This window comes from Chrysochloris asiatica, unplaced genomic scaffold (assembly GCF_000296735.1).
Source record: "Chrysochloris asiatica unplaced genomic scaffold, ChrAsi1.0 scaffold00003, whole genome shotgun sequence".
In the NCBI taxonomy this organism is placed as follows: domain Eukaryota; kingdom Metazoa; phylum Chordata; class Mammalia; order Afrosoricida; family Chrysochloridae; genus Chrysochloris; species Chrysochloris asiatica.
Genome location: NW_006408521.1, coordinates 12,367,876 through 12,395,694, shown reverse-complemented (window position 1 = coordinate 12,395,694; position 27,819 = coordinate 12,367,876). Strand labels below are relative to the sequence as shown.

Below are 27,819 nucleotides of genomic sequence, written 5' to 3'. Positions count from 1 at the left end.
GCTTTGCAGTCTGGCACATTAACCCACAGCACCACACCAGCATTAGTGTAATCGAAAGGTGCCATTACTTTGTCCAGGAGAGCTTGCCCTACCTGTCTAGTCACTACACAGAAGAAAATGTGTTTTATTTACTCATACTCCCTACTTCATTCATTCATCCAAGTACCCAATAGTCACTGCTTAACAGTGGCAAACCCTGATGTAGGTTTTTAAAAAGTAAAACAAGTAAGACACGATCTATTATCCATATCCAGGTAAACCCTTAGTCTAGATGGGAGACAAATCAGGGAATCCCACTGCTGTCAAGTCGACTGGGACTGAGAGAGACCCTCGAGGACAGAATAAAACTACTTCCTACGGTTTCTGAGGCTTAAAATCGTCTCAGAAGCCAACTACCTCATATTTCTCCCAACTGAGCAGCTGGTAGATTCACCAGCCTTTGGGTCAGCAGCCCAACACTTAACTCACTCTATCACCACAGCCCTGTAGATAAATAAATTGTTTGTTTGTTTTTTGTTAAGTGCCACCAAATCAGTTCTGACCCATAGCAACCCTGTGTAGGGTTTCCAAGGAGCTGCTGGTAAACTTGAACCGCCAACCTTGAGGATCAAACTGACTTTGGAGTCCAGAGCATTAACCCACAGCACCACACCAGAACTCCAGACAAGTAAACAGACCATTAAAATACAATGTGTTAAGTACTAAGTCCAGGGAGCACTTCCTCCCATAATGCACTGGGCTGCTAACTGCCAGGTCAACCGTTCAAACCCACCAGCAACTCCTTGTAAACCCTATACAAGATCACTATGAGTTGGAACTGACTCAATGGCACTTAACAACAACAACAGTCAACTAAGTGTAAGGTAAGAGTGATGATATAATGAAACATCAGGTATTGTCATTCTCTGAAACAGTGAGTCAAACTGGAGAGGTAAATTTTCCAAATAACACGTGATGTATACTTAACTTTGTGCCAAACCCTTAACTTCTCACTTTACATTAATTTAAACTGCACAGAAATCCTGAAGTTGGCACTACTGTTCGTAGGAGGACAAGAAAAAAAGAGATAACTGGAAAACAAGATATAAATGGCAAGTTTGTATATGAAAATACCGTGTTCATAGGTAACTACCTGAAAACTAAAAATAAGATACATTTTTAACCTATCAGATTAGCAAGAGTTTAATAGCTCGAAAATATCCAGTGTTGGTGAAAAGTGTGAGGAAACAGAATCTCTTATATATTGGTGTTGGTGAAAGTATAATTTTGAAGGGCTGTTTAGCTGTATGTAAAATAATTTTAATGTACTAAGTCTTTGAGCAATTCTGTATCTAGGAGTTTATGCTGTTATTGGTATGTGCTGTCGAGTCCATTTCAACTCATATCGACCCTATGTACAATAGATGGAAACACTGCCCAGTCCTACACAATCTTTACAATTGCTGTGATGTTTGAGTCCATAGCTGCTACCACTGTGCCAATCCATCTCATGGGGGACATCTTCCTCTTTTTTGCTGACCCTCCATTTTTAGTCTACAGCCATACCACCCCGAATGCGCCCAGTCTCCTCTGATCTCAGAAGCTACTCAGGGTCAGACCTGGTTAGTACTTGGATGGGAGACTGCCTGGGAATACCAAGTGCTGTAGGCTTTTAGGAGGCCTGGGGTGGCGCTGTGGGCTAATGCATCAGACTGCAAAGTTGTTTGAACTGCAAGGTCAGTGGTTGAAGCTCACCAGTCGCTCCTTGGAAACCTATACAGGGTCGCTATGGGTCGGAATCGACTCAATGACACTTAACCACTTTACCAAGCATGATGTTATCAAGAGATGAAGTTTTGCCATCTTCACTAATAAGGAGTTTTCTGGCTATACTTCTTCCAACACAGATTTGTTTCTTCCAAGACAGATTCTAGCAGTCCATGGTGCTTTCACTATCCTTTGCCAATACAATAATTCAAATGCATTGGTTCTTCTATGTTTTTACTTATTCATTACCCAACTTTCGCATGCATATGAGGTTATTAGAAATATCATGCTTCGGTCAGGCACATCTTAGTCCTCAAAGTGACATCTTGTTCTTTAACACTTTATAGAGATATTTGGCAGCAGATTTGCCTAATGTAATCAATACTTTTGATTTTTTAACTGCTGCTTCCATGACTGTTGATAGTGGATCCAAGCAAAATGAAGTCTTTGACAACTTCAATCTTGTTTCCATTTACCACAGTGTTATTTAATTTATTGATCCAGTTGTGAAGATATTTGGTTTCTGTACATTGAGGTGCAATCTGCACATATAGCTGTATTCTTTGATCTTTGTCAGCAAGTACATCAGATCGTCTTCACTTCCAGCAAGCAAAGTTCGGTCATCTGCATTCTGCAGGTTGTTAATGAACTTTCCTTCAATCTTGATGCCAAGTTCTTCTTCATATAGCCCAGTTTCTTTCATTATTTTCCCAGCATACTGATTGAATAAGTGTGGTGAGAGACTATAACCCTGCTACAACCCTTCCTGATTTTAAACCATTCAGTGTCCCCTTACTGTGTTCTAGCAGTGGCCTCTTGGTCTATGTATGGGTTTCCTCATGAACACAATTAAGTGTTCTGGAATACCCAGTGGTTCACAATGTTGTCCATAGTTTGTTGTGATCATGCAGTCAGTTGCCTTTGCAAGTCAATCAAACATCTTTCTGGCATTATCTGCTTTCAGCTAAGATCCATCTCATGTCAGCAGTAATATTCCTCATTCCAGTTCTCTTCTGAATCTGGCCTGAGTTTCTGGAAGCTCCCTGTCAATGTATTGATGCAACTGTTTTTTAATTATCTTCAGCAAAAATTTATTTGCATGTGATATTAATGGAATTGTTCAATGATTTCTGCATTCTATTTGGTCATCTTTTTTTTGCAATGGGCACAAATAGGGATCTCTTCCAATCAGTGGGACAAGTAGCTGTCTTCCAGATTTCTTGGTATAGATGAGTGAGTGCCTCCAGCACTGCCTCAGTTTCTGGAAACATATCAACTGGTATACCTCCCTCGGTTCCTGGAGCCTTCTTTTTCACCAAGGCCTTCAATGCAGCTAGGACTTCTAATCACATGATCCATATTGAAATCATTGAACATGGATTCATTTTGGTACTGTGACTCTGTGTGTTCTTTCCATCTTCGTTTGATGCTTCCTATATCATTCAATAATTTGTACATTGTTATTGTTGTTGTTAAGTCCATTCTGACTCATAGTGACCCTGCATAGGGTTTCCAAGGAGCAGGTGGTGAGCTTGAACTGCCAACCTTTTGGTTCAAACCAACTTTTCAGTGTAGCACATTAACCCACAGTGCCACACCATAGAATCCTTCCATAGTGTAACTTGAGGCTTGAACTTTTCCTTCAGTTCTCTCAGCTTCAGAAATGCTAAAACTCCAGTTCTTTACACGTTTCGTTAGAATACTTCTGTCTTTTCAAATTGCCCTTTGAAATTTTCTGTTCAGCTCTTTTACTTCATAATTTCTTCCAATTGATTTAGTTTCTCTAGGTTCAAGAGCAAGCAAGTGTTCATTACAGCATCATTTCAAACAGCAACAATTTGGAAGTTGGCAGAGCTAAATGTGCAGCTGTGGAAGATTAACTAATAAAGCATAGTAATTCCATAATATTAAATACATGCACATAAATTGATAAAAAGCTATCCAAATGTGTTAAATGAACAAAAGTCAGTCAACACATACTATGGATAGCCATGTTTTCTTTCCATTTCAGAGTGTTGTTGCTAAGTACTGTTAAGTCTATTCCAACTCATAATAACCCTGTATAGGGGTTCCAAGGAGTGGCTGGTGGGTTTTAACCATCAATCTTGAGGTTATCAGTCCAGTATTTATCCTATAGCTCCAAACTAGGACTCCATTTCAAAGAGTTGTCATTGCTGTTAAGTGCCATTGAGTCTGTTCTGTCTCATAGCGACTCTGGATAAGGTTTCCAAGGAGCGCCTGGTGAGTTTGAACCACCCACCCTGTGATTCTAACTGACCTTATGGTTTAGTGCTCTTCTACAGTGCTACAGCACCACACCAGGACTCCATTTCAAACAGTTGTTGTTGTTGTGAAGTGCTGTCGAGTCAGCTTCAACTCATAGTGAGGAGCTCTGGTAGTGTAGTGGTTACGAATCGGGCTGCGAATCTTAAGGCCAGCAGTTTGAAACTACCAGCCGCTCCGCAGGAGAAAGATGAGGCGTTCTGCTCCCATAAAGATTTACAGACTCGGAAACCCTGTACAGGGTCGCTATGGGTCGGCACCGACTCGACGGCACTAAACAACAACAACAACAAATAATGGGTGGGGAATGTCTGGCCCAGAGCCTCATAAGGCCCGCAAAAGTCATTTGATCTGATTCTGCTAGGCAACCACAGTTCCAGCCATCACATTAGGGGTGAGTTAATTAAATGTTTGATCAACAATAGCAGGCTAATTTTTAAGTTGATAATTCTGTATGTCCTGTGAATGATGTTATAAATTTTAGCAGATAAAGGTCCCCACCCCTGATGTATAGGGTTTCGAGGAGTAGCTGATAGATTTGAACCACTGACTCTGTGGTTCAAGCCAGCCTGGTGGTCCAGTGCTTATCCTACAGTGCCACTCCAAGACTGCGTTTGAAAGAGGTTGTTGTTGGTGTTGTGAAGTGCTACTGAGTCATTTCCAACTCATAGCGACCCTGTATAGGGTTTCCAAGGAGCAGCTGGTGGGTTTGAACTGCTGACTTTGTGGTTTGAAGTCCAGTGCTCATCCTACAGTGCCACACCAGGAGTCTCCTATATAGAGAGTTGTTGTTATTGTTGTGATTATTGTTGTTTTTAGCACCATTGAGTTGATTCCAACTCACAGTGACCCTATATAGGGTTTCTGAGAGGCTACTGGTGAGTGTGAACCATCATCCTTGCAGCTCAAACTTAACCTTCAGGTCGAGTGCTCATCCTATGGTGCCACACTAAGACTCCCTGTATAGAGTAGGGAATGGTTAATATACAGGTTCATTTATAGATGTTTTTGGAAAGAAACTGTCATGGATTGAATTGTATTCCCTCAAAATAGTTGTCAACTTGGCTGGACCATAATTGCAGTGATTTGGCACTTAGGTAATGATGTCATTTGGCAATTAAGTAATGACCAACCAGTTATAAGGGGGTTCAAGTGGGCTGCAACACCCACTACTCAGGTCACAGTCCTGATCCTGTGTCAGGAGAGTTTCTCTGGGGTATGACCTGCATCAGCTTGTTTCTTACAAGAGATAAAAGGAGAAAGGAGTGAGCAAAGAAAGAAGACCTAGGAGGTAAGCACATTCTGTGGACCAGGGTCCCTGTGCTGAGAACCTCCTAGACCCAGGGCTAGGTTGATGCCAAGACCCATGCAGATCTGAAAGGAATACAAGGTCCAGAGATGCTTAAAGGAAACCAGGGCCTTCCCCAAGAGTTGACACAGAAAGAATGGCACCCTAATTCAGACTTCTAGCCTCAGAAACTGTGAGAGAATAACCCTCCACTCATGGTATTTCTGTTACAGCAGCACGAGAGAATTCAGATCTATACAGAACACTCTGATGAAAACAGTTACTCCTGAGAAGTGGGACTATCAGGTCTGAGATAGAAGTGCTTTTCTTCTTTTTTAACTTTTTACTCTTTCATAATGCTTGAGTCTTCTTTTTCTTTTATAATTCTCTAATTTAAATAAAACAAATTTTTAAATGTAAAAAATAATTTCCTGCTATAATTTTCATTATCTATATTCTACATAATCATATTCAGACCTCTAAGAAGTCTAATTTTGGGTAAAAGAGACATTCTTGTAATATATTTGTCCAAAGAACTTTTGTTTTGTTTTGTTTTATCTAAAAATGATGAAGCATACTGTGAGAAACTCTAACCAAGAAATCACAGAAACATTAATGGACTACCTAAAATCATATAGCCAAAAAGTAGGGAGACAAGTTTTCTGACTCAAGGTACAAAGCTCACTAAGTCCCTCAAAAGCTGGCAGTGAAATCAACATGTTACACGATCTTGATTCATTCATCCTAAATGCAGCATATCTTATACTCAGGGGAAGAAGAATAGCCCTCTGAAACTTTCTGTTCATCTTAAATGGCCTATCATAGTTTCCAGGAAGAATTAGATGTTACTTTCAGAAGGAAGGAGAGAAAAACTTGAGTTATTTTTCCTGTTATTTGAAAAGTACAATTTTATTCCTATCCAAAGATATCTTGCCTTTGAAAAGTGGAGTGGGAGCTTCCCAGATAATTTCGAGGTCTAGTTATTGAGAAGAACTGTATTTCTCTATTCATTTATCTTTCTGGACCTTCATCAGGCCAATTCCTTTTTCTTAACACTTTGTAACATACTGTTATCTTTATGTCTCCAAATGAGGCTGCTCATTCAAACTTATCCATCTGCTTTAATTGGAAATTTAAAGCAACTGCTATTACTAATTAATAAAACCTTCTGCCTCCAGTGGAAAAAATAGTGAAAAACAAACAACTTAAATACTGTTACATGCACAACCCTGCAACTACAGTGTTCTATGGGTAGATAAATGGACAGATACACAGGGTGAATAAATATGGGAGGAAGTGTGAGTGTATGCCCATAGGTATAGAAGCATTTGACAGAAGATATTTGTACACGGATATTTACCTTTTCTGAAAACACACTGATGAATGTGGTGGAGCATTCTGGGTGGTGGTGGTGGTGTGCTGTGGAGTTGTTTATAACTTACAGTGACCCTGCATAGGGTTTCCAAAGCTGTAAATCTTTATGGGAGCAGAAAGCCTCATCTTTCTCCCTTAGAACAGCTGGTAGTTTCGAACTGCTGATTTTGAGGTTAACGGCCCAACTCAGAACCGGAACTCCTTGTGGTGGAGCACACTGGGGACAAAATGATGAAAAAACTTCGTATATATTATCAAACCCCTTAAGTCAATGAGTTGCTGGACTTTGGGGCTCAAGACCATAGTCTCTGGGAACACCATGATCAATTGACGTAATATAGTCTAAAAAGACAGTGTTCTACATCCTACTTTGATGAGTAGAAACTGACATCTTAAAAGCTCATGGGCGGCCATCTAAGTTGCCACTGTTGGTCTCTCCATAAATGAAAGAAAGAACAGTGATAAAAACTAAAGATCTTTGGAGTCAATTAGTCCAATGGAAGGTTTCAGATAGAGTGGGAGAAAATATGGAACAAAATTCAAAATTACAAAAATAGAGTGGACCACTGGCCAGAAAGAGACCAGAAGAACCCAGAGATGATAGCCCTTGGCCACCCTAGAGGTCTGAAATGGAAGATATCTTTATGCCCAATTTTTAGCCAAGAAGTAGGTAGGTATAGAGGGAAAACAACACTAGTAAATTATGCACATCATGGAATGGTCAACCAGTCAAGATCAAAAGGGCAACATTTACCTAACAAAGTTCATAATAGGAAGGAGAGTGGAATGAAAATAAGAACCACAAGAAGAATAACTGTTGTTTCATCGTGGGGATTGCCATCGAGATGAAACAAGATGTATGATTTGTTGAATGTAAAATTGAACAAATTTTACATTCTATCACTTTCAATCAATACACAATAAAAAGTTTCAGTAAAATAAAAATTAAAAAAAGATCTTCAAGTATAAATCAATAAAAATGAAATCAGAGAAAAAGGAAGACTGTGAGTAAGTCATCTCTTTTCTAAGGCTGCCCTATGATGTCATTTCAGGAGTTTAGATTTCCAAAATAATTTACTCTTCACTTAAAACCACAACACTCTTTTGAATGAATATAAATACTTACTACAAAAGTCTTTATAGTAAATAAAGTTGGAGGTAATGAAGTTGCCCAGGATATGTGAGTAGGGCTCTGGTAGCTGAATTTTGGATATATATATATATATACACACACACACATATATGAACTAGGTTTGAGATATTTTAAAAAACAAATAAAACCTGCAGGTGGTCCCTCAGAATATGGGGCCCAGGTCCTGATTCAGGGCCAGTAGTAGAGAAAGAATAGCAGACATGCTGCCAAGGAGATAGAATGCCAAATGGCAGAATGCTATATGCATATTTTGCTTGGCTCTTCTAGAAAGGCAAGGAACGGAGAGAGAGAGGTATCAGGAGCACATATCTGCCATCACAGTCTCCATTTCCTCTCCTTGCCTTCTCCCCTTTTCTTTCCCCTGCTATTCTCTCATCAAGGGCAAGTTAGACTTTTTGTTGGATTTACTGATGTGATTTGCCTAATCTCTATTAAGTTTGTTGCTGATCCCAGAGCATATAAAAGAGTTAAATTGTAAAAAGAGCTTTCGTGACTGGAGACAGGATAGCTGAGCCAATTCCACATGGATTGTTTAGTGGGAAACACCACCAGCTTCCAACTGCAATTACCAATTAATGTTGTTGCTAAGTGCCGTCAAGTCGGTTCCGACCCATAGTGACCCTGCATAGGGTTTCTGAGGAGCAGCTGGTGAGCTTGAACCACCAACCTAGTGATTCAAACAGTTTTCAGTTGAGCACATTAACCCACAGGTTATATTCAACACAGTTTTATAGTTTAACTGAAGAGTAAAGCACTTGAAATCTAAGTATAGTATCCACTGCCCAGTAATACCCCCATAGTGTTTCTGCCAGAAGAAAGGAGAGCTGACCACTACCACCAAAGACTGTGTGACTGTCAGCTTCATGTCCAGTTGCTCCCCTCACATGAATCTGATTTCTGAACTTTGTTTACTTGTATTATATTGTTTTGCTTGTATGTCTTCTCTCCCACTAAAATGTAACCTACTCTAAAACCTCAGTGAAGTATCTCATGTCAACAAGCACTGTACTCAACACCCACATGCTCATTTGATTGAATCCATGATTAAAGGAACATTTCCACCCATTTCTTGATTGCAACTATTGTGCTTGCCATTCCTTGATCTCTTTAGACCTCTACTTTCCCATTAGAGATACAATATACACCTCGTCCATGGGGGAACCAAACTCTTTCCTTTGGTGCTACCAAAATTAAGTTTATCAGATGACAAGGTCTCTGTGTGAATTAAGGGGTCCCAGTGAATTTGATTTGAAATATTTCTATTTTTATTCTGTCAATTCCTGGAATTTGTTTTTTACCTTTGCCTAAAGTGCAGCTTCCACCACTCGTCTGTCAGTTTGTCGTAAAGTGGTGGCTCTGAGTTGCTGTGATTCTGAAAGCTATGCGACCAGTATTTTAAGTACCAGCAGGGTCACCCATGGTGGACAGGTTTCAGATGAGCTTCCAGACAAAGACAGGAAGGAGTGACAAACTACTTCCGAATATTTAATCACTGAAAACCTTATGAATAGCGGAGAAACACTGTTAGATATAGTGCCAGAAAATGAGACCTTCAGGTTGGAAGGCACTCAAAATGCGATGGGGAAGAGTTGCCTCCTCAAAGTAGAGCTGACCGTGTTGACACGAGTGGAGTAAAGCCCGTGGGAGAAAAGCCTGCGGGACCTTCATTTGCAGATGGGGCACAACTCAAGATAAAGAGAAACAGCTGTAAACATCCACTGAAAATCAGAACGTGGAATGTGCGAAGTATGAATCTGGGAAGATTGGAAGTTGTCAAAAATGAAATGGAATGCAGAAACATCAATATCTCCAGCATTAGTGAGCTGAAATGGACTGGTATTGGCCACTTTGAGTCTGATGACCCCATGGTTTCTATGCTGGAAATGACAAGTTGAAGACGAATGGCATTGCATTACTAGTCAAAAGAACATATCCAGATCAGTCATGAGGTACAAAGCTGTCTGTGATAACATTATATCCATGTGCCTACAGGGAAGCCCAGTTAATACCACTATTATTCAAATTTATGCACCAACCACTAAAGCCAATGAGGATGAAACAGAAGAATTCTACCAACTTCTTCAATCTGATGTATTCATCATTACTGGTGATTGGAATGCAAAGGTTGGGAGCAAAGAGGAAGGATCAGTAGTTGGAAAATATGGCCTTGGGGATAGAAATGAAGCTGGAGAACGCATGATAGAATTCTGCAAAATCAATGATTTCATTTCAAATACCTTCTTTAGACAGCATAAGAGACGACTATACATGTGGACCTCACAAGAGGGAATACATAGAAATCAAATTGACTACATCTGCGGAAAGAGACAATGGAAAAGCTCCATACCACCAGTGAAAACAAGGCCAGGGGCAGACTGTGGAACAGACCATCAATTACTCATATGCAAATTCAAACTGAAGCTATAGAAAATGAAAACAAGTCCACGAGAACCAAAATATGACCTTGAATATATCCCACCTGAATATAGAGATCATCTGAAGAACAAATTTGGTACATTAAACACTAAAGACCGAAGACCAGAAGAGTTGTGGGATGACATCAAGAACATCATACATGAAGAAAGCAAAAAGTTATTAAGAAGACAAGAAAGAAGGAAAAGGTCAAAATGGATGTCAGAAGAGACACTGAAACTTCCTCTCCAGTGTAGAGAAGCTAAAGCAAATGGAAGAAATGAGAAGGTATAAGAGCTGAACAGAACATTTCATTTGAAGAGAAGACTATTAAAAGTAGCATGGACTGGCAGAACTGCTAAATCAGAAAGTTGGCTAATCAAACTCCCCAGCCTCTCTTCAGGATAAAGGGGAGGCTGTCTGCTCCTAAAAAGATACATAGTCTCAGAAAACCTAGGAAGTAGTTCTACTTTGTAGTATAGTGTTGATATACGGTCAGAATTGCCTCTAAGGCAGTGGGTTTGTTTTTGTTTGTTTTTAGTGAGTTTGAGGTTTTAGTGTAAAGTTCTAAGCATGCATTTGGGGGCAGGGATGCTATGTGATCTGAGAATATGCATTCTTCTTATGATCACTAAAGTAGAAAAAGAAATTTGGTTTAGAAATGTGAGAAGAGTGTAAGTTGTTTTTATTCCAAATACCCAGTTTTCCAGAGCAAAATAAAATATTCATTCTTCTCTCATTGCTTTGGGAGCATAGTGGCTCCATATACGATAAACACTGGACTGCTAATCACAAGGTCTGGTTCAAGTCAGAGAGTCACAACTTGGGAGGAAATGAGACTTTTGCTCCCGTGAAGATTTGAAGCCTGTACAGCATTGCTGTGAGTCGGAACCGACTTGACAGTACTTAACAACAATTCACTGCTTTCAGTTTACATTACTCAATGTAATTACTTAGTATTTAATGTATTTTAGGTGTGTTTTTTGTTTTTCAGCGATCCACTCTTATTTGTCGACTGTCATTTATCAAACAGTACCAGACTGTTTTAATGACTATAGCTTTAATATATGCCAAGGAGTCCTGGCGCAGTGCTGTGGGATAACGCACTGCCCCACAAGGTCAGCAGTTCAAACCCACCAGCTGCCCCTCAGAAACCCTGCATAAGGTCGCTATGAGTCAGAACCGACTCAGCTGTACTTGACATCCCCACAACAATAATGTTGTTGTTAAGTACCATCAAGTCGATTCCAACTCATATAGACCCTGTATAGGGTTTCTTAAGACGATAAATCTTTGCAGGAGCAGAAAGCCTCATCTTTCTACTGCAGAGCAGCTGCTTGGCTCAAACCAGAAACCTTGAGGTTCGCAGTCCACTATTTGTTCTACAGAACCAACGCACTCCCGTGCCTATTAATATGATGTATTATAATTGGTTAATTGTTGAAAAACTGTATATTGTTATAATTAATTTTTTTAAATAAATATGGCTTGTGAGCATTTTATTAATGAGTTTTCTATTTATATTTATAAGGAATAGCATTCTGTAATGTATTTATATGTGTACATGTGTGATGCATGTCGTTGAACTCAGCATTATACTACTGGGAACATTTGAAAGAAATCACAAGTAAAGCAACAAGTTCCTGAAGTCATTTTTATTTTCAGTTTAATTTATTGATTGTAATTTTAGTTTCTTTTCACATTTTTTAATTTAAACGAATTTTCTCTTAGAGCCCTGATATGATACTGTAGGGTAAGCACTGGAATACTAACTTCAAGGTTGGCAGTTCAAACCCACCAACCACTCTTTGGAAATATTCAGAACCAACTCAGTGGCACCTGACAACAGCAACAACAGTTTCTTTTATGTTGCGTTGACTTTGATTACTTTTATTCTGCAAGAAAAATCACCATATTTTTATTAAATTTAAAAGTGTACTAGTGTAGATATGTTCATTTTTATGGCTGTAAAGAACTTCTCTATACTTGATGTAGCTAGTCCAGCAGAGGAAGACAGTGGGAATTGTTCCCTGTCTTTAGTGGAGTGGCAAAACAACAAAAAGAAAGAAAATGTCTCCACTGAGATGACAACCCACAAATTCACCCTCAGGCAGATTTCAAACTGCCAGCATATTCTAAAAATCTAGTTAAACTAGCATGGTGGTAGTGCCCTCAAGGCATCTGGCAGAAGCAAAAGCAAATCTCCAAAGAAACACTCTTTAAACTCAGACTTCAAAGAATTTCTTAGATAAAATTTCTGGGAACATAACTAATAATGTTGCTGTCATTAAGTGCCATAGAGTCGGTTCTGATTCACAGTGACCCTCTGTCGGGTTTCCAACGAGCAGTTGGTGGGTTTGAACCACCGACCTTTCAATTCACACTGACCTTACCGTCTTATCCTATAGCAACACACCAGCTAATAATAAATGATAATAAATGAAAGTATTTAAATCACAAAGAACACAAGAAAACACACCATCAAAACCTAAAGTCATCAAAACCAACAAAAATAGAATAAATCTCATAAAATCTGTAGATTTGGCCATGCTCAGACACATAATATAAAATAACTATATAGAATCTATTTAAATAACAGAGTAGTGATGATATGGATAGGGAGAATGAAATTGTTAAAATCACTTGTGCAGATTTGAAAGAGTCCAATAGAACAGAACATTTACAAATTAAAAGTAGTTTAGATTGGAAATTCAAAGGAGAAATAAAATATCAAATAAACACAGATGTGGACAGAATAGTAAACTAAAAGAGAAATCAGAAGAAATGACATAGAATTTACTACAGGGATACAAAGAGATTGAAAATATTGAAATATTAAAAAGAGATGGCGATAAAATGACAATATCTAATATATCTCCAATTAGAGTTCTGCAAACAGAGAGCGAATTGTTGTTAAATGCCATCAAGTCAGTTCTGACTCTTAGCACCCTTTATGGGGTTTCTAAACAGCACACAGTTTTGCTTTCCTGGTGCATGTAAATGATAGAGACTCCTGGTTTGGTGCTGTGGGATCAGAACTGGACTGCGAAACAGAAGGTCAGCAGTTCAAACCTACCAGTTGCACCTCAGAAACCGTATAGGGAAGTAAGAGGATCGCTCTGAGTCAGAACGTACTCGCTAGCACTTAACAACAACAACGACAACAGCAATTTCCAGAATTAATTATTAAAATTAACCTTCAAATTTAGAAAAACCAATGAAGTCAAAGGTTTTTAAAGTCAAAGAACCTTAACCCTCAAAACAGTAAAACATCAAAGACAAAGCCATGAATGCGGCCAGATATAAGAGAAAATTTACCTGCAAAAGACCTGCTATCAAATTAAGTTCTGATAGCATTAAAATAAGCTAACTCACAATGAAATTATATCAAAGTGGTGAGGAAAAATGTTTTCAAGCTATTATTATATATCAAAGAAAAATATCCTTCAAAAATGACATTAAATTAAAGACATTTTTAGAAACACAAAAATAAAGTAAGAGTTTAACTCCAACACACCACATTTAAGGAACTTCAAAAGAAGATACTTTTAAAAGCAGGAAAACGTTGCTAGAGGGAAGATCTGAGATTTGAGAAGGAAGCCATGTATAAATATAAATAAACATCAACCTTATAAAACAAAACAAAAGAAGTAAAATAAGAAAAGTTAACTTTTTTAACTTTAAATTTTAAATTTAATGTGGATGTCACACTGGACTCCTGGTGTGATGCCTTAGGATCAGCTCGGGACTGCAAACCACAAGGTCAGCAGCTCAAACCTACCAGCTGCTCTTTGGAAATCCTATGCAATGTTGCTTTGAGTCAGCGCCAACTCAGTGGCACTTAACAACAAATGTATGGGTATCCCTTAAAAAATATAGATTGTATAACTTCCAAACTAATTGTTGTTGTTAAGTACCGTGGAGTTGATCCCGACTCATAGCGACCCTGTACAGGGTTTCCGAGGCTGTAAATCTTTATGGGAGCAGAAAGCCTTATCTTTCTCCCAAAGAACGGCTGGTAGTTTTGAACTGCTGACCCTGAGGTTAGCAGCCCGATTCTTAACCACTACTTAGGAGAAAAAAATGGAAGAAGGGGTAAAAATGGTTTCATCAAGGAAGAAAAAAAAAAAAAAACTGAAAAAAGTCAAAAGCAGAAAATACATTTTACAATAAAAGCATTTCTAGATGTAAAGGTTCACAAGTGTCAGGAAGAAGTACTATTAAAAGTTCAAGTATCAGGAATCCAGTAACATTGCTTCAATATAAAGTAGAAATTGTCATAATTAAATGGAGATATGGGTATATTTACGATTGAAAGGAGAGATTGTTAACACTGAGCATTCTCAGTAATTGATTTAGCAGAAAAATATTAAAGAATTTAGGAACTTAGAACCACACAGTTAATAAGCTTGGTCTAATAAATTTCATGTAAAATGTGTAAAAAGTTCTACTCAATGAATGAGCACACAATGAATACATGTAAAGGAGCACACAATGAATACACAATGAATACATGTAAACACTATGAGACCATTCAGAGTCATTTTGAAGTATTACTCAGATCACATCAGATTCTCCCACTCAATGCATATTGTAAGAATTTGTTTTTAAAATGTCTTTACAGTTGGATGTTATTTTTTCTCCCAATGTGAGAATCTTTGTCTTTAAGCAAATTTTAGCCTGTTAATATTTTTTATTGAACTTAAATTTCTGTTTGAGGAATAAATGACTTTTATAGCTTTTGATTTTAAATATTTAATGTTAGCACCTTCTGTAGATTGGGTGCTCTTTTAACAGTAGATTATTATCAGGAGGGATCAGTTCCTGGAAAAGGACATCGTGCCTAGTAAAGCAGAGGGTCCTTGGAAAAATAGGAAGACCCCTAATGAGATGAATTAACGAAGTGGCTACGACAGTGGGGTCAAAACATACCAGCAACTGAGAGGATGGCACAGGACAGTGTTTCGTTCTGTTGTACATAGGGTCCCTATGAGTCAAAACCAATTCAGTGTTACCTAACAGGTAATAATGTACTGTTTGGGATGCTGTTGTTATTAACAACTTTCAGCATCCAATCCCCAAACAAACCTGTACACTGAAAGCTTGCTTTACCTATGGTTCAGGAATTGCTGTGGTTCTTGTTGCTTAGTGGTTCTGGCTCATAGCAACCCTGTATAGGGTGTACCAGGAGCAGCTGGTAGGTTTGAACCTTGTGGTCCAGTTCTGGAGTGTAGTCTAATAATCAAACTTTAATGCTTTGATAGAAGACAACTTAGCCCTCCATTTCTAAAGGGCTCTTTCTGCAGTGATGAAGTCAAAACAAGAACAGTATAAGAGTGCCTTACATTTGTGTAACATTTATATTTTAAGAAAGGCTTTCATGTGTTTTAACCTGTTTAATTCTTCTAAAAGCCTTATAAGTAGTATTACTCCCTTTTAATTGATGGAAGAACGTGAAGTCTGAGAGATTAAGCTGATCAAGAGCCTGGATTATTAAGGGGAAATTCAGGGGCTCAAATACTTATCTTCTGACTCTAAAGTAATTAATCTCCCAAAACATAGAAACAGTCGTCAACTTACTCTGAACTTTACATTTTAAATGTCAAAAAGAAAAGGCTATGCTTGTTAAAAAAACAAATAAGGGAAAAAGAAAAACAAAAGAAAAGAGCAACATTACCTTCTCAGTGATCAATGAATAATACCAAGTTTAGGTTCTGAGTACTTTTAGCATGTTTGTGGCTTTTTATAATAGTCCTTTTTCAAACCTCATTGTTGTTGCCATTAAGTGCTGTCAAGTCAATTCTGACTCATAGCGACCCTGTATAAAGTTTCCAAGAAGCGACTGGTGAGTTTGAACCGTTGACCTTGTGGATCAAACCAACCTGTGGTCCTGTGCTTTGTCCCACAGGATTCCTTGGACATGTTTAAACTCCAGTTTGTTGTTTGTATTTTGGATTTTGCTTTTTAAAAATACCCTTTAACTTGAAGATGTAGGGAAGGTCTCCACAAAGCCAACTGTTCTAGGCTGTTAACTATTCAAATTTTAATCGACATTCTCAAAAAAATGTTGTCTGTTTCCAATAAAAACAAGTAGCCAGGTCATTTTCTCATTGTTGTTCAATTGCTCTCCTTGGAGTGGATGGCTACATCACTGGCTTTAGTGACTTGCTGAGTTTCCCCTAGAACAAAGGGCTGGGTCAGTGCAACCTCCTGATTATTCTCAGCACGCAGCTGGCATTCTTTTTCCTTTGAATCCTGCCATAGATAGTCAACTCAGAACCCCAACTCCCCTGCTTCAGCATGCTGACCCAGTAACTTTTTCTGTCTCTGCAAGATTTGGTACCATATGAAAGAGGAATGGCACACATTCTAGCTGGTAGTATTGTGGTTGCTGATAAGTGCCATTGAATTGATTCTGACTCACAGAAATCCTGTATAGGGTTTCCAAGGAGTGGCTAGTGAGTTTGAACCGCCGACCTGCATTGCTATTCAAACTGACCTTGAGGTTGAGTGTTTATCCTCACTCAGGTGGCACACCAGGACTCCTCAGATGTATTAGCTGATAACAGATAACACATTCTGAGTCAATGTGCAGTAAGTTTCTCACTATCCTGATTTTCAGTGAAAGAACATGAGATTGTATGCTTCAGAAAGTCTTCAGAGAAGTTAAATGTTGAACTTTTTCACAGTGTTCCAGATTCTGTGAGGTGAAAACTGGCTAACTGTTTTATTTATTGCACAGTAAATAAAGTGGGAAGTCAGATCTCCCACCTCATACATGGGAAACTTTTCAGAATCACTCACTTCACTTTAAAATGTTTATAGCATTTTGGAACTTTCTTTTCTTGTTTTTCCTGTAAAATTCATTAGCCAAGGTTCCCTAGACTGAGAGCAATAGAAAAATGAAGTACTTTTACAGAACACAAAAAATCCTTCAACTATAATTTGGGCACCTCCAGGGAATTGCCTCATTCCCATAGCTAGCATTTATTAAGCGCCTACTCTGTTCCAGAAAAGAACTCTGGTGGCATAGTGGGTTATGAGTTGGGCTGCTAACCACAGGGTGAACAGAATGAATCTACCCGTTGTTTTCAGGAGAAAGATGAGGCTTTCTGCTCCCATAAAAATTTACAGCCTCCAAACCATGTATAGGGTCGTTATAAGTCAAAACCAACTCCACAGCACACAGAAAACTACTACCACCACTGTGTGCCAGAAGAGGATCATGGCATCAGGATTGGATTTAGACTCATTAACAACCTGTGTTGAGTAGATGATACAACCTTACTTGCTAAAAGCAAAGAGAACTTAAAATACTGATGAAAATCAAAGACCACAGCCTTTAGTATGGATTGCACATAAATGTAAATAAGACAAAAATCCTCACATCTGAACCAATAAATAACAACATGATAAGTGAGGAAAAGACTGAACCTCTCAAAGACTTCATTTTCCTTGAATCCACCATCAACACTCTTGCAAGTATCAGTCAAGAAATTAAATGACATTATTTCATTAGGCAAATCTTCTGCACAAGACCTCTCTAAAGTGATCAAGAGTAAAGATATCAATTTGAGGGCTAAGGTGTACCTGACCCAAGCCATAAGGAATACGAAAGACTGTGGAAGAATTGATGCATTTGAGGTATGGTGTTGGAGAAGAATATTGAAAGTACCACAGACTGCCAGAAGAACAAACAAATCTGTGTTGGAAGGATAGCCAGAATGCTCTTTAAAAGCCAGGATGGTGAGACTTCATCTCTCATACTTCAAACATGCTATCTCCAGTCCCTAGAGAAGGACATTATGCTTGGTAAAATGGAGGGACAGCAAAAAAGAGGAAGACCCCCAGCAAGATGGATTGGCACAGTGGCAGCAGTAATGGGCTCAATCGTAACAACAGTTGTGAGTATGGCATAGTATTTCTTTCTGTTGTGCATAAGATCACTATGAGCTAGAATCAACTCAGTGACACCCAACAACAACAACAAAAACAACAACAATGGCTGAGCCAGAAGCTGTGCTGAATACTTCATGTGCATTATGCTACTTAATCCCACCACAGACTTATATGGTGGGTGTGGCACTGTAGGATAAAGCATTGGACTGGCAACGACAAGGTTGGTAATACAAACTCACCAGCTGTTCCTCAGAAACCCTATACAGGGTTGCTATGAGTCAGAACCAACTTGATGGTACTTAACAATAACAACAACTAACTCTCCACCACTTGTCTGTCAGTTTATTGGACCATGGTGGGTTATGTGTTGCTGTGATCCTGCAAGCTATACCACTTGTATTAAATACCAGCAGGGTTACCCATGACAGGTTTCAGTGGAGCTTCCAGATCAAGATAGACTAGGAGGGAGAAGTGGCAGACCACTACTGAATTGCTAGCCACTGAAAACCTTATGAATAGCAGCAGAACATTGCCAGATAGAGTGCCAGAAGATCAGCCCCTCAGGTTGGAAGGCATTCAAAATACGACTGGGGAAGAACTGCCTCCTCTAAGTAGAGTTGATCTTAATGATGTAGATGGAGTTAAGATATTGGTATCTTCATCTGATAGGGACCTTAAATTGGAGGATCAATGAAAAAGAAGAAGACCACCAATAAGTTGGATTGACACAGTGGCCGTAACAATGGGCTAAAACGTAACAACAATTGTGGGACTATCTCAGGACTGGGCAGTGTTGTGCTCTGTTGCACATAAGGTTGTAATGGGTTGGAACTGACTCGATGGCACATAACAGCAACAACCAATGGATTCTCATGTTATTAAGGGGAAAAAAATGTATATATAAAGAAGTTAAGTGGGCACATAACTAGTAAGTGACCTAAGTCAGTCAGCCTCTTTTTCTGTGTAAAACCGACAAACAGTTGCCATTAGGTCAGTTCTGACTCTTGGAGACCCTAAGTATTGCAGCGTAGAACTGTTCTCCATAGGGTTTTGCAAGACTTATCTTTTGGATTCTAGTCACCAGACCGTTCTCCCAAGGTGGCTTTAAGTCTAAATTCAGAGTCTCCTAAAATTGTACTGACTTGCATCAAATAAAAACCTGTCTCACTCTTTATAATCCCAAATTAAATGGTTTTCAGAATTAGGCTTGCAGACTCCCCTCAATGCCTTACAAAATGTTAACATTCTCTTTTAGCAGGGAAGAATACCACCTTTCATATTTAACTTCATGAGTTTCAGAACAACTGCTGTTTTCCTCTCAACTTTAAATTTCTGCATGAGTAAAACAAATAATAGGCAAACTCTTGTTAACATTCTTTGCAAGATTCTGTTTTCTAATGCCCCAGCCACTTTGCTTTCAACTTCTAACTGCATTCGATTTCCTTACATTCTACTAAAGCTACAAAGCAGACACTCAGTATTTGTAATTAAGAAAATATAGCCCAAAAAACCCCAAATTCAATGGAAAATAAAATATAGCTCAAAATAGCGCCTTGTTAGACTTTTAATTTTCATCTGCTCAAAATATAAGAAAGAATATTATGAGGGTGTCTGTTTTCAGAGAGAAGTTTATTTTTTTTTTAATGCTAAAAATATTTTATTTTAGTATCAAGGTGATTCCAAAAACATATTTCACATAAAACATTTCTCAAACATTTCTGAATGTTTAAAATGAATAAAATAGACAAGAAATTTATTGAACATTTATTTTGTTCTCAGAAATTTTTAAAGCATAAATACTATGTTTAAGAAATGGATCCTGCTCTGAAAAGCTTGCAATTTAGTGCACTACTATTGTTGTTAAGTGAAGGGAGTCTGTTCCAACTCATAGCGACTCTGTATAGGGTTTCCAAGGAGCAGCAGGTGAGTTTGAACCACCAACCCTGCCATTCAAACTGACCTAGTGCTTATCCAGTGGCGCCACATCAGGATTCCAATTTAGTGCATAAGAGAAGACAAACATACCAGAAAGCACACCTGAGACAGTAAGTATCACGTGCTCTTCCTACCCTCCTGGCAATTCTTTATTAAGACCTAACAATGTGATCTTCAAATATATCTTGAATTTGTCTTCTTCCTGAAAGAAGGTTAATTTTGAATTTCAGAAATAGCTTAATTTTTTGCTTTAAAGACTAGAATCTAAGGCTCCCCCCATCCCATTTATTGGCAGATTATTGTGATTAATCCTTGAACTTGGGCAGAAATGCAAGAAGATGCTTTCATGTTAGTCACTTTATGTATCTTTTTGTTTATGTTTTATACCACAGAGACTGCGGACATTGGGCCTTGCCTGGTGATTCACACCACTGTCCCATTTGGAGTTACATACTTGGAGCGCAGCACTGAGGATGTGCAGGAAGTAATCATCAGGCACCTGGAAAACATTTTGCCAGATTTGCCTCAGGCAACTGGGACAAAATGCCAGAGATGGAGATATTCACAGGTAATCAAATAATCCAAGGGTGTGAACACAACTATTTTCATAATAAGGCAGCAAAGTTAACTTTGCTTTTTCATCTTTTGCCACTTTATAGCAAAAGAAATTAACAGTGTGATCTTTGGAGCAAATATGTATTTGCTTGACAAGTAAGTGCAAATTTCTACACAGAAGTCTATTTGAAATCAGAACTGTGGTTAAAAATTACATGCTGCCGAGTTGGTTCTTACTTATAGTGACCCTCTATCAGGGGTTCCAAGGCTTAACATCTTCACAGGAGCAGAAACCCTCATCTTTCTACCAAGGATTGGATTCTCCTTGAATTTTGGACATTGTGGTTCACAGTCCAGTGCTAATCGTATGGCGTCACCACGCTGCCCCAGAACTGTGGTTATACAGAAACAATTAAAACCTCCCAAATGTTTGCAATCAATCAGATTAACCTTGCAAGTGTATTTTTCTGTCACCATTTTCTTGTTTTATTAAGTTCCCTCTTGGGTTTTGATTGCCGCCAGCAGAGCTCTTTCAAAAACCGAAGTTCCTACATGGAATAGCTAGTCTGTCTCAGGATTAGATAAACTACTGATTGCTCTATCAGTTCAAACCTAAAGTTCTTTAGACTAAATAAATGTTGACTTTTCTGAAAATCTCTGCATAATTCAAGCTAAGTGTGTGACTATTTGTAGAAAAACATCTTTTGATCTATAAACTCAATTGTGAACTCATTTCGGGGCAATGGAGCAAAAGGTAGAAGATTAGGAAAAAAGTGGGTTGTGTATTTTTTATTCCTTAGATTTCTGAGTGTACTATTTAACAATTCATTAACACTATTGAGTATCAAAGAGAATGGAGTGGCGCTATAGGAGAAGCACTGAATTGCAAATCACAGTCAGTGGTTTGAAGCCACCAGCTGCTTTACAGCAGAAACATGAGACTTTCTGCTTCCACAAAGATTTAAGGCCTCAGAAATGCTATAGGGGGTCGCTATGAGTTGGAACGGAATTGACAGCACTTAACAGCAACTGTGAGTATCCAAAGAAGCCTTCGTGGTGTCATGGGTTATGTGTCGGGTTGCTAACCACATGGTCAGTAATTCAAATCCACCAACCACTCTGCAAGAGAAAAATGAGGCTTTCTGCTCCCGTAAAGATTTAGAAAGCCTCAGAAACTCTATATGGGGTCACTATGAGCCAGAACCGACTTGATAGCACTTAACGACAACATGGAGTATTCATCACGGTTGGTTAGAAAAGTGGTTTCTTGAAATTCACTATAGATTTTGTATGTTATAAAGGGCTTTACGATATCAGAGGACATGATAAACTATTTGCATCATGTCTATGTGTTTACCCACATTTTCTCAAGTTAAATTATCCTATGAGTCTCTGGGGAAAATATTTACTTAAACATGCCACAGTCATTTTAGTAGACTTTCTTTTCAAAACCCTTTTAAATGCTTTAAGAAATTTAAATAAAACCCTGTACAGGGTTGCTATGGGTCGGAACCAACTCAACAGCACTTAACAACAACAACAACGTCTATAAAGTACAATTAATATAATTTTAGGTTGTCTTGAAAAAGGTGACAGGGAAATAATTTGTTGATATAATTTGAAGGTAGATTATTGTACAGCAATACATTTGATATTTACACATATTCTTGAAAAGAAACAGTAGCTGAGGTTTCCTCTTGTGCCTTTCTCATAAATAATTTGTTTAAAAATGGTTAAAAATATACAAATTTCTTAAAATTTAATGTATTAACAAAACTTTATTTGTCCTAACCACAGAATGGTCTATTCAAAGTTATGCAGTATCACAAAATTTAATAAAAGTCTTTGAAACAATGTACTTCCAAACTCTAGCAATGATTTGAATTATAGTTTGGATGGTCTTGCTTGAAATTATCCTGCTAGCATTTACAGCTCTGTAGTTAAGAAATTGACAGTGGCTACAAAGCCTCAAAGTCATCATTCAAATTTAGGAGATTCCATTTAAAAAAAAAAAAAAATTTTTTTTTTACTACTTATGTTTTCAGTACCCAGAGCATCATTTTATAGATTATAATGTAAATATCAAAATGTATTGCTGTGCAATACATCTACCTCTGAAACCCATTAAAGGATCGCCATGAGTTGGAGTCAGAACCAACTCAGCCCACTTAATAGCAAAAACAAGTACCAGTAGTTAGTTTCCAAGAACACATTTCTCCAATACTTTTTATAGTTCCACCTTACCTTTGGAATTTAGTATAAGTACATGTATTCTGGAACACTTAATTGTGTTCATGAGGAACATGTACATAGACCAAGAGGCAGTTGTAAGAAATGAGAAAAGGGGATACTGAAAAAGGTCTAAAATCAAGGAAGGTGTGTGCAAGGGCTGTGTTCTTTGACCATACTTACTCAATCTGTATGCTGACCAGATAATCCAAGAAAATGGATTATGCAAAGACTGTGGTATAAGGATTGCGGAAGATCCATTAACAATCTGCCATATGCAGCTGATACAACCTTGCTTGCGGAAAGGGAAGACAACTTAACATACTTAAAATACTGATGAAGATCAGTGACCACACCCTTCAGTGTGGGTTGAACTTCATTGTAAAGAAAACAGAAATCTTCACAGCTAGACCAATAAATAATATCATGATAAATTGAGAAAAGATTGAAGTTGTCAATGACTTCCTTTTGCTCGGATCAATCATCAACACTCATGGAAGCAGCAGCCAAGAAAGCAAACAACATATTGCATTAGGTAAATCTGCTGCACAAGACCTCTTAAAGTGTTTAAAAGCAAAGATGTCAGATTGAGGACTAAGGTGCACCAGACCCAAGCCATGGCATTTTGAATAACTTCAGATGCATGTGAAAGTTTGACAGTGAATAAAGAAGACCATAGAAGAACTGATGCATTTGAGTTATTGTGTTGGAGAAAGATATTAAAGGTACCATAGACTGCTAAAAGAACAAACAGAGCCATGATGAAGGAAGTACAGCCAGAATGCTCCTTAGAAGTCAAGATGGCCAGACTTTCTCTCTCAAACTTCTGGCATATTATCAAGAGGGACTAGTCCCTGGAGAAGGAAATCATATTTGGCAAAGTGAAGGACGCAAAAGAGGATGACCCCTAATGAGATTGATTGGCACAGTGGCAGCAGCAATCAGCTCAAGTGTAACAATAATTGTGAGGTTAGTCCAGGACCAGACAGTGTTTTATTCTGTTGTGCAGAAGGTCACTCTGAGTCAGAACAGACTCAAAAGCCCCTAACAACCACACCTCTTCCCCTCCTACAGCAGTATATGCAAGTCACCTTCCATAAATTCAGGTATATTTACATATGGATATCTCTAATACAGTGCTTTAAGGGACAGAAAATAAAGAGGGACAACCATTTGTACATTGACTTCATTTCTGAGTAGAGGTGCAGCTTCATTTCAGGGAAACCAACAATCTTTCTGACCTACACAAGTTATAGTTTCTTCCAGCTCTGGCCCCACTTGACTTTACTTTTCTTTCCCTTCTCTACCTGTCCTGCTCCACTTAAACATTTACCCTTCCTCCTATACTCCACAGCCTTCATTTTCTATCCTCTCTCTCTTAAAAACAAAAGATAGAGCCCACCAACTCCTCATGTAATGAAAGCCTGGATGACCACACCCTTGCTAACCCCTGCCCTGAGCAGTGATGGTGATGTGCAGTCTCCATTCTAGATCCCTCAGGCATGGCTGTTTAACCCCTCATTCACTTTCACATTTTTTCCTTCCTTTTCATCTTCTTTAGTGATCCTTATACTGTATCCTAAGGAGCTCTGGTAGTGTTGTTGTTACAAATAGGGCTGCTAACCTCAAGGTCAACAGTTCAAAACTGCCAGCTGTTCTGTGGGAGAAAGATGAGGCTTTCGAAAGCTCCCGCAAAGATTTGCAGCCTCGGAAACCTTGTGCAGGGTCACTATGAGTCGGAACTACAGTATTTAACAACAACGACAATAATACTGTATCCTGGCACTCAGAGACTGTGAAGATTGTAGGAAAGACGAGAAAGAAAGGGAGGTAGCAACAATGCACTGCTTCAAGACTGGATGATTCAAATGTGTGATTTCATTTAATCGCAACAGCTCTCTTTTGAAATTTCTAGTTTTAACCAGCAATAGAGATGAGAAGGAAGAAGTCCAAGATGCACTGAAGGCAATGACAAAGAACAAAGCTCCTGGGATTAATGGACTACAAATTGAAATCTTTCAACAAGCTGATGCAGCACTGTAGGCACTCACTCACCTATGCCAAGAAAATGTTAAGACATCTACCTGACCAATTGATTGGAAGAAATCCGTATGTTTGCCTATTTCAAAGAGAGATGACCCAACTGAATGCATAATTAATTGGACAATATCATTAATATTATATGCAAATAAAAATTTGCTAAAGATAATTTAAAAATGGCTGTAACAATACATTGACAGGAAACTGCCAGAGATTCAACCCAGAGTCAGACAAGGAAATAGAAGAAGGGATAGCATTGCTAACGTCAGATGAATCTTGGCTGAAAGAAAAGAATACCAGAAAGATTTGTATCTGTGCTTTACTGACTATGCAGAGGCTTGCAACTGTATGGATCATGACAAGTTGTGGGTAACACTGTGACTAATGGGTATTCCAGAACACTTAATTGTGCTCATGAGGAACCCATACATAGACCAAAAGATAGCCATTCTATCAGAATGAGGAGACACCGAATGGTTTACAATCGGGAAAAGTGTGTGCCAGGGTTATATTCTTTCATCATACTTATTTAATCTGTATGCTGAGCAAATAATCTGAGAAGAAGATGGCATCATGATTGGGGAAAGACTCATTAACAACCCAAGATACACAGATGACACAACTTTGCTTGCTAAAAGTGAAAAGGACTTAAAATATTACTGATAAAGATCAAAGACCACAGCCTTCAGTATGGCTTGCACCTCAATCTAAAGAAAACAAAAAACCTCACAGCTGGACCAATAAATTGTTGTAATAGTATCATGAAAATGGAGAAAAGATTGAAGTTTCAAAGACTTCATTTTGCTTAGCTCCACTATCAACACTCATGGGAGCAGCAGTCAAGAAATTAAATGACATATTGCATTAGGCAAATCTATTGCATAAGACCTCTTTAAAGTGTTCAAGAGCAAAAATGTCAAATTGAGGACTAAGGTGCACCTGACCCAAGCCATGGTATTTTCAGTAACCTCATATGCATATGAAAGTTGGACAATGAGTAAGAAAGACCATAGAAGAATTGATGCCTTTGGGTTATGTGTTGGAGAAGAATATTGGAAGTACCATGGATTGCCAAATGAACAAAAAGATCAGTGTTGGAAGAAGTACAGACTGAATGCTCCTTAGAAGCTAGGATGTTAAGACTTCATCTCTCAGACTTTAGACTTATTATCAGGAGGGACCAATTCCTGGGGAAAGACATCATGCTTGGTAAAGTGGAAGGGGTCAGTAAAAAAAGAGGATGACCTCCAGTGAGATGGATTGGCACAGTGGCAGCATCAACAGGCTAAACTGTAACAACAGTTGTGAGGATGGCATAGGACCAGGCAGTGTTTCATTCTTTTGTGCATAAGCTATAAGCTTGACAACATCTAACAACAACCTGACAACAATAGGGATGAGAACAAAACCCTGGTGGCATAGAGGGTTACGCGTTAGAGTGTTAATGGCAAAGTCAGCAGTTTGAATCCACTAGCCCCTACATGAGAGAAAGGTGCAGCTTTCCGTCCCCATAAAGATTTACAGCCTTGGAAACCCTACACAGGTGTGAACCAACTCAATGGCACACAATCACGACCATAGGAATGAGAGGAGTCCCTAGTTGGTTCAAATGGCTAACACACACCACTACTAACAAAAGATTGGAGGTTCAAGCCCACTCCGTGGCACTGTAGAAGAAAAATTATCCATTGAAAACTCTATGGAGATTAGTTTTACTCTAATACATATGCAGTCACCATGAGTCAGAACTGAAGTGAGGGCAATTGGCTAGTTTTTTATAGCAATAAGAAAAATGAAGCTTCAAAGAAATGGAATAATGCTCAAAGTCCTTGGTTAATAATCCCAAAACCCAGTCCATCTGACTCTCAACTCCCCTCTTTGCTCACTTTCCATTTCTTAAGTTTGCTGTACCAAATTGTCACATATTTGGTGGCTTCAAACTACATAAATTTATTAAACAATTTTGAAGGTCAGAAGTCTAAATTGGGCATTACAGGGATGAAATCAAAGTACCATTAAGGCTGCACTCCCCTCTAAGGGAGAATCTGTTTCTTTGTTGTTTTCCATCTTGGAAAGACTACTCTCCTTCTCGGGTTAATTAATGGCCACCCATTTCCTTCATCTTCAAAATCCAGCAGCAAGGAGTCCAGTCTTTCCCACATTGCATCAATCTGACCTCATCTGCCTCTCTCTTCTGTTTTTAAGGATACTTGTGATTCCATTGGATCCACCCAGATATCCAAGATGATTTTCCTTTCTCAAGATCAAATGTTTAGCATCCTTAATTTGCCCTATCCATATCACACGTTCTGGAGATTAATACAGACATCCCTGGGCGTGATTGTTCTGCCTACCACACCCCCTTGTTCTTGTTGTTGTTAAGTGCCATCGAGTTGGTTCCGACCCATAGCGACCCTGTACACGGATTCCAAGGCTGTAAATCTTTATGGGAGCAGAAAGCCTCATCTTTCTCCCACAGAGCAGCTGGTAGTTTTGAACTGCTGACCTTGCGGTTCGCAGCCCAATTCATAACCAATACGCTACCAGAGCTCCTTACCACACCCCCTTGTTGTTGTTGTCAGGTGTCATTGAGTTGGAACCGACTCATAATGACCCCATGCACAGCAGAATGAAAACAATGTCCAATCCTGGGCCAACCTCAATACCGTCGCCATACTTGACGCCATCAATGATGCCACCTGGCTGATCCATCTCGCTGGGGTTTTACTCTGACCTTCCACGTTACCGAGCATGACATCTTTCTCCAGCGACTGTTCTCTCCAGACAATGTGTCCAAAGTATGAGAGACAAAGCCTAGCCATCTTGGCACTCAAGTTGCACTTCTTCCAAAACAGATCTATTGGTTCTTTTGGCAGTCCATGGCACTTTCAGTATTCTCCCCCAA

General features: G+C 38.7%; 1 protein-coding gene across 1 annotated transcript in view; it reads left to right on the top strand.

Moving 5' to 3' along the window:
- RNLS (renalase, FAD-dependent amine oxidase) overlaps nt 1–20,770 on the top strand; it is a 400,690-nt gene extending 379,920 nt beyond the window's left edge. Inside the window, exons 6-7 of the mRNA XM_006831435.1 lie at nt 20,483–20,658; nt 20,750–20,770. Of these exons, the coding sequence (XP_006831498.1) occupies nt 20,483–20,658; nt 20,750–20,770 (197 nt within the window). The remainder of the gene's footprint in view (nt 1–20,482; nt 20,659–20,749) is intronic.
- The last annotated feature ends 7,049 nt before the right edge of the window (nt 20,771–27,819 follow it).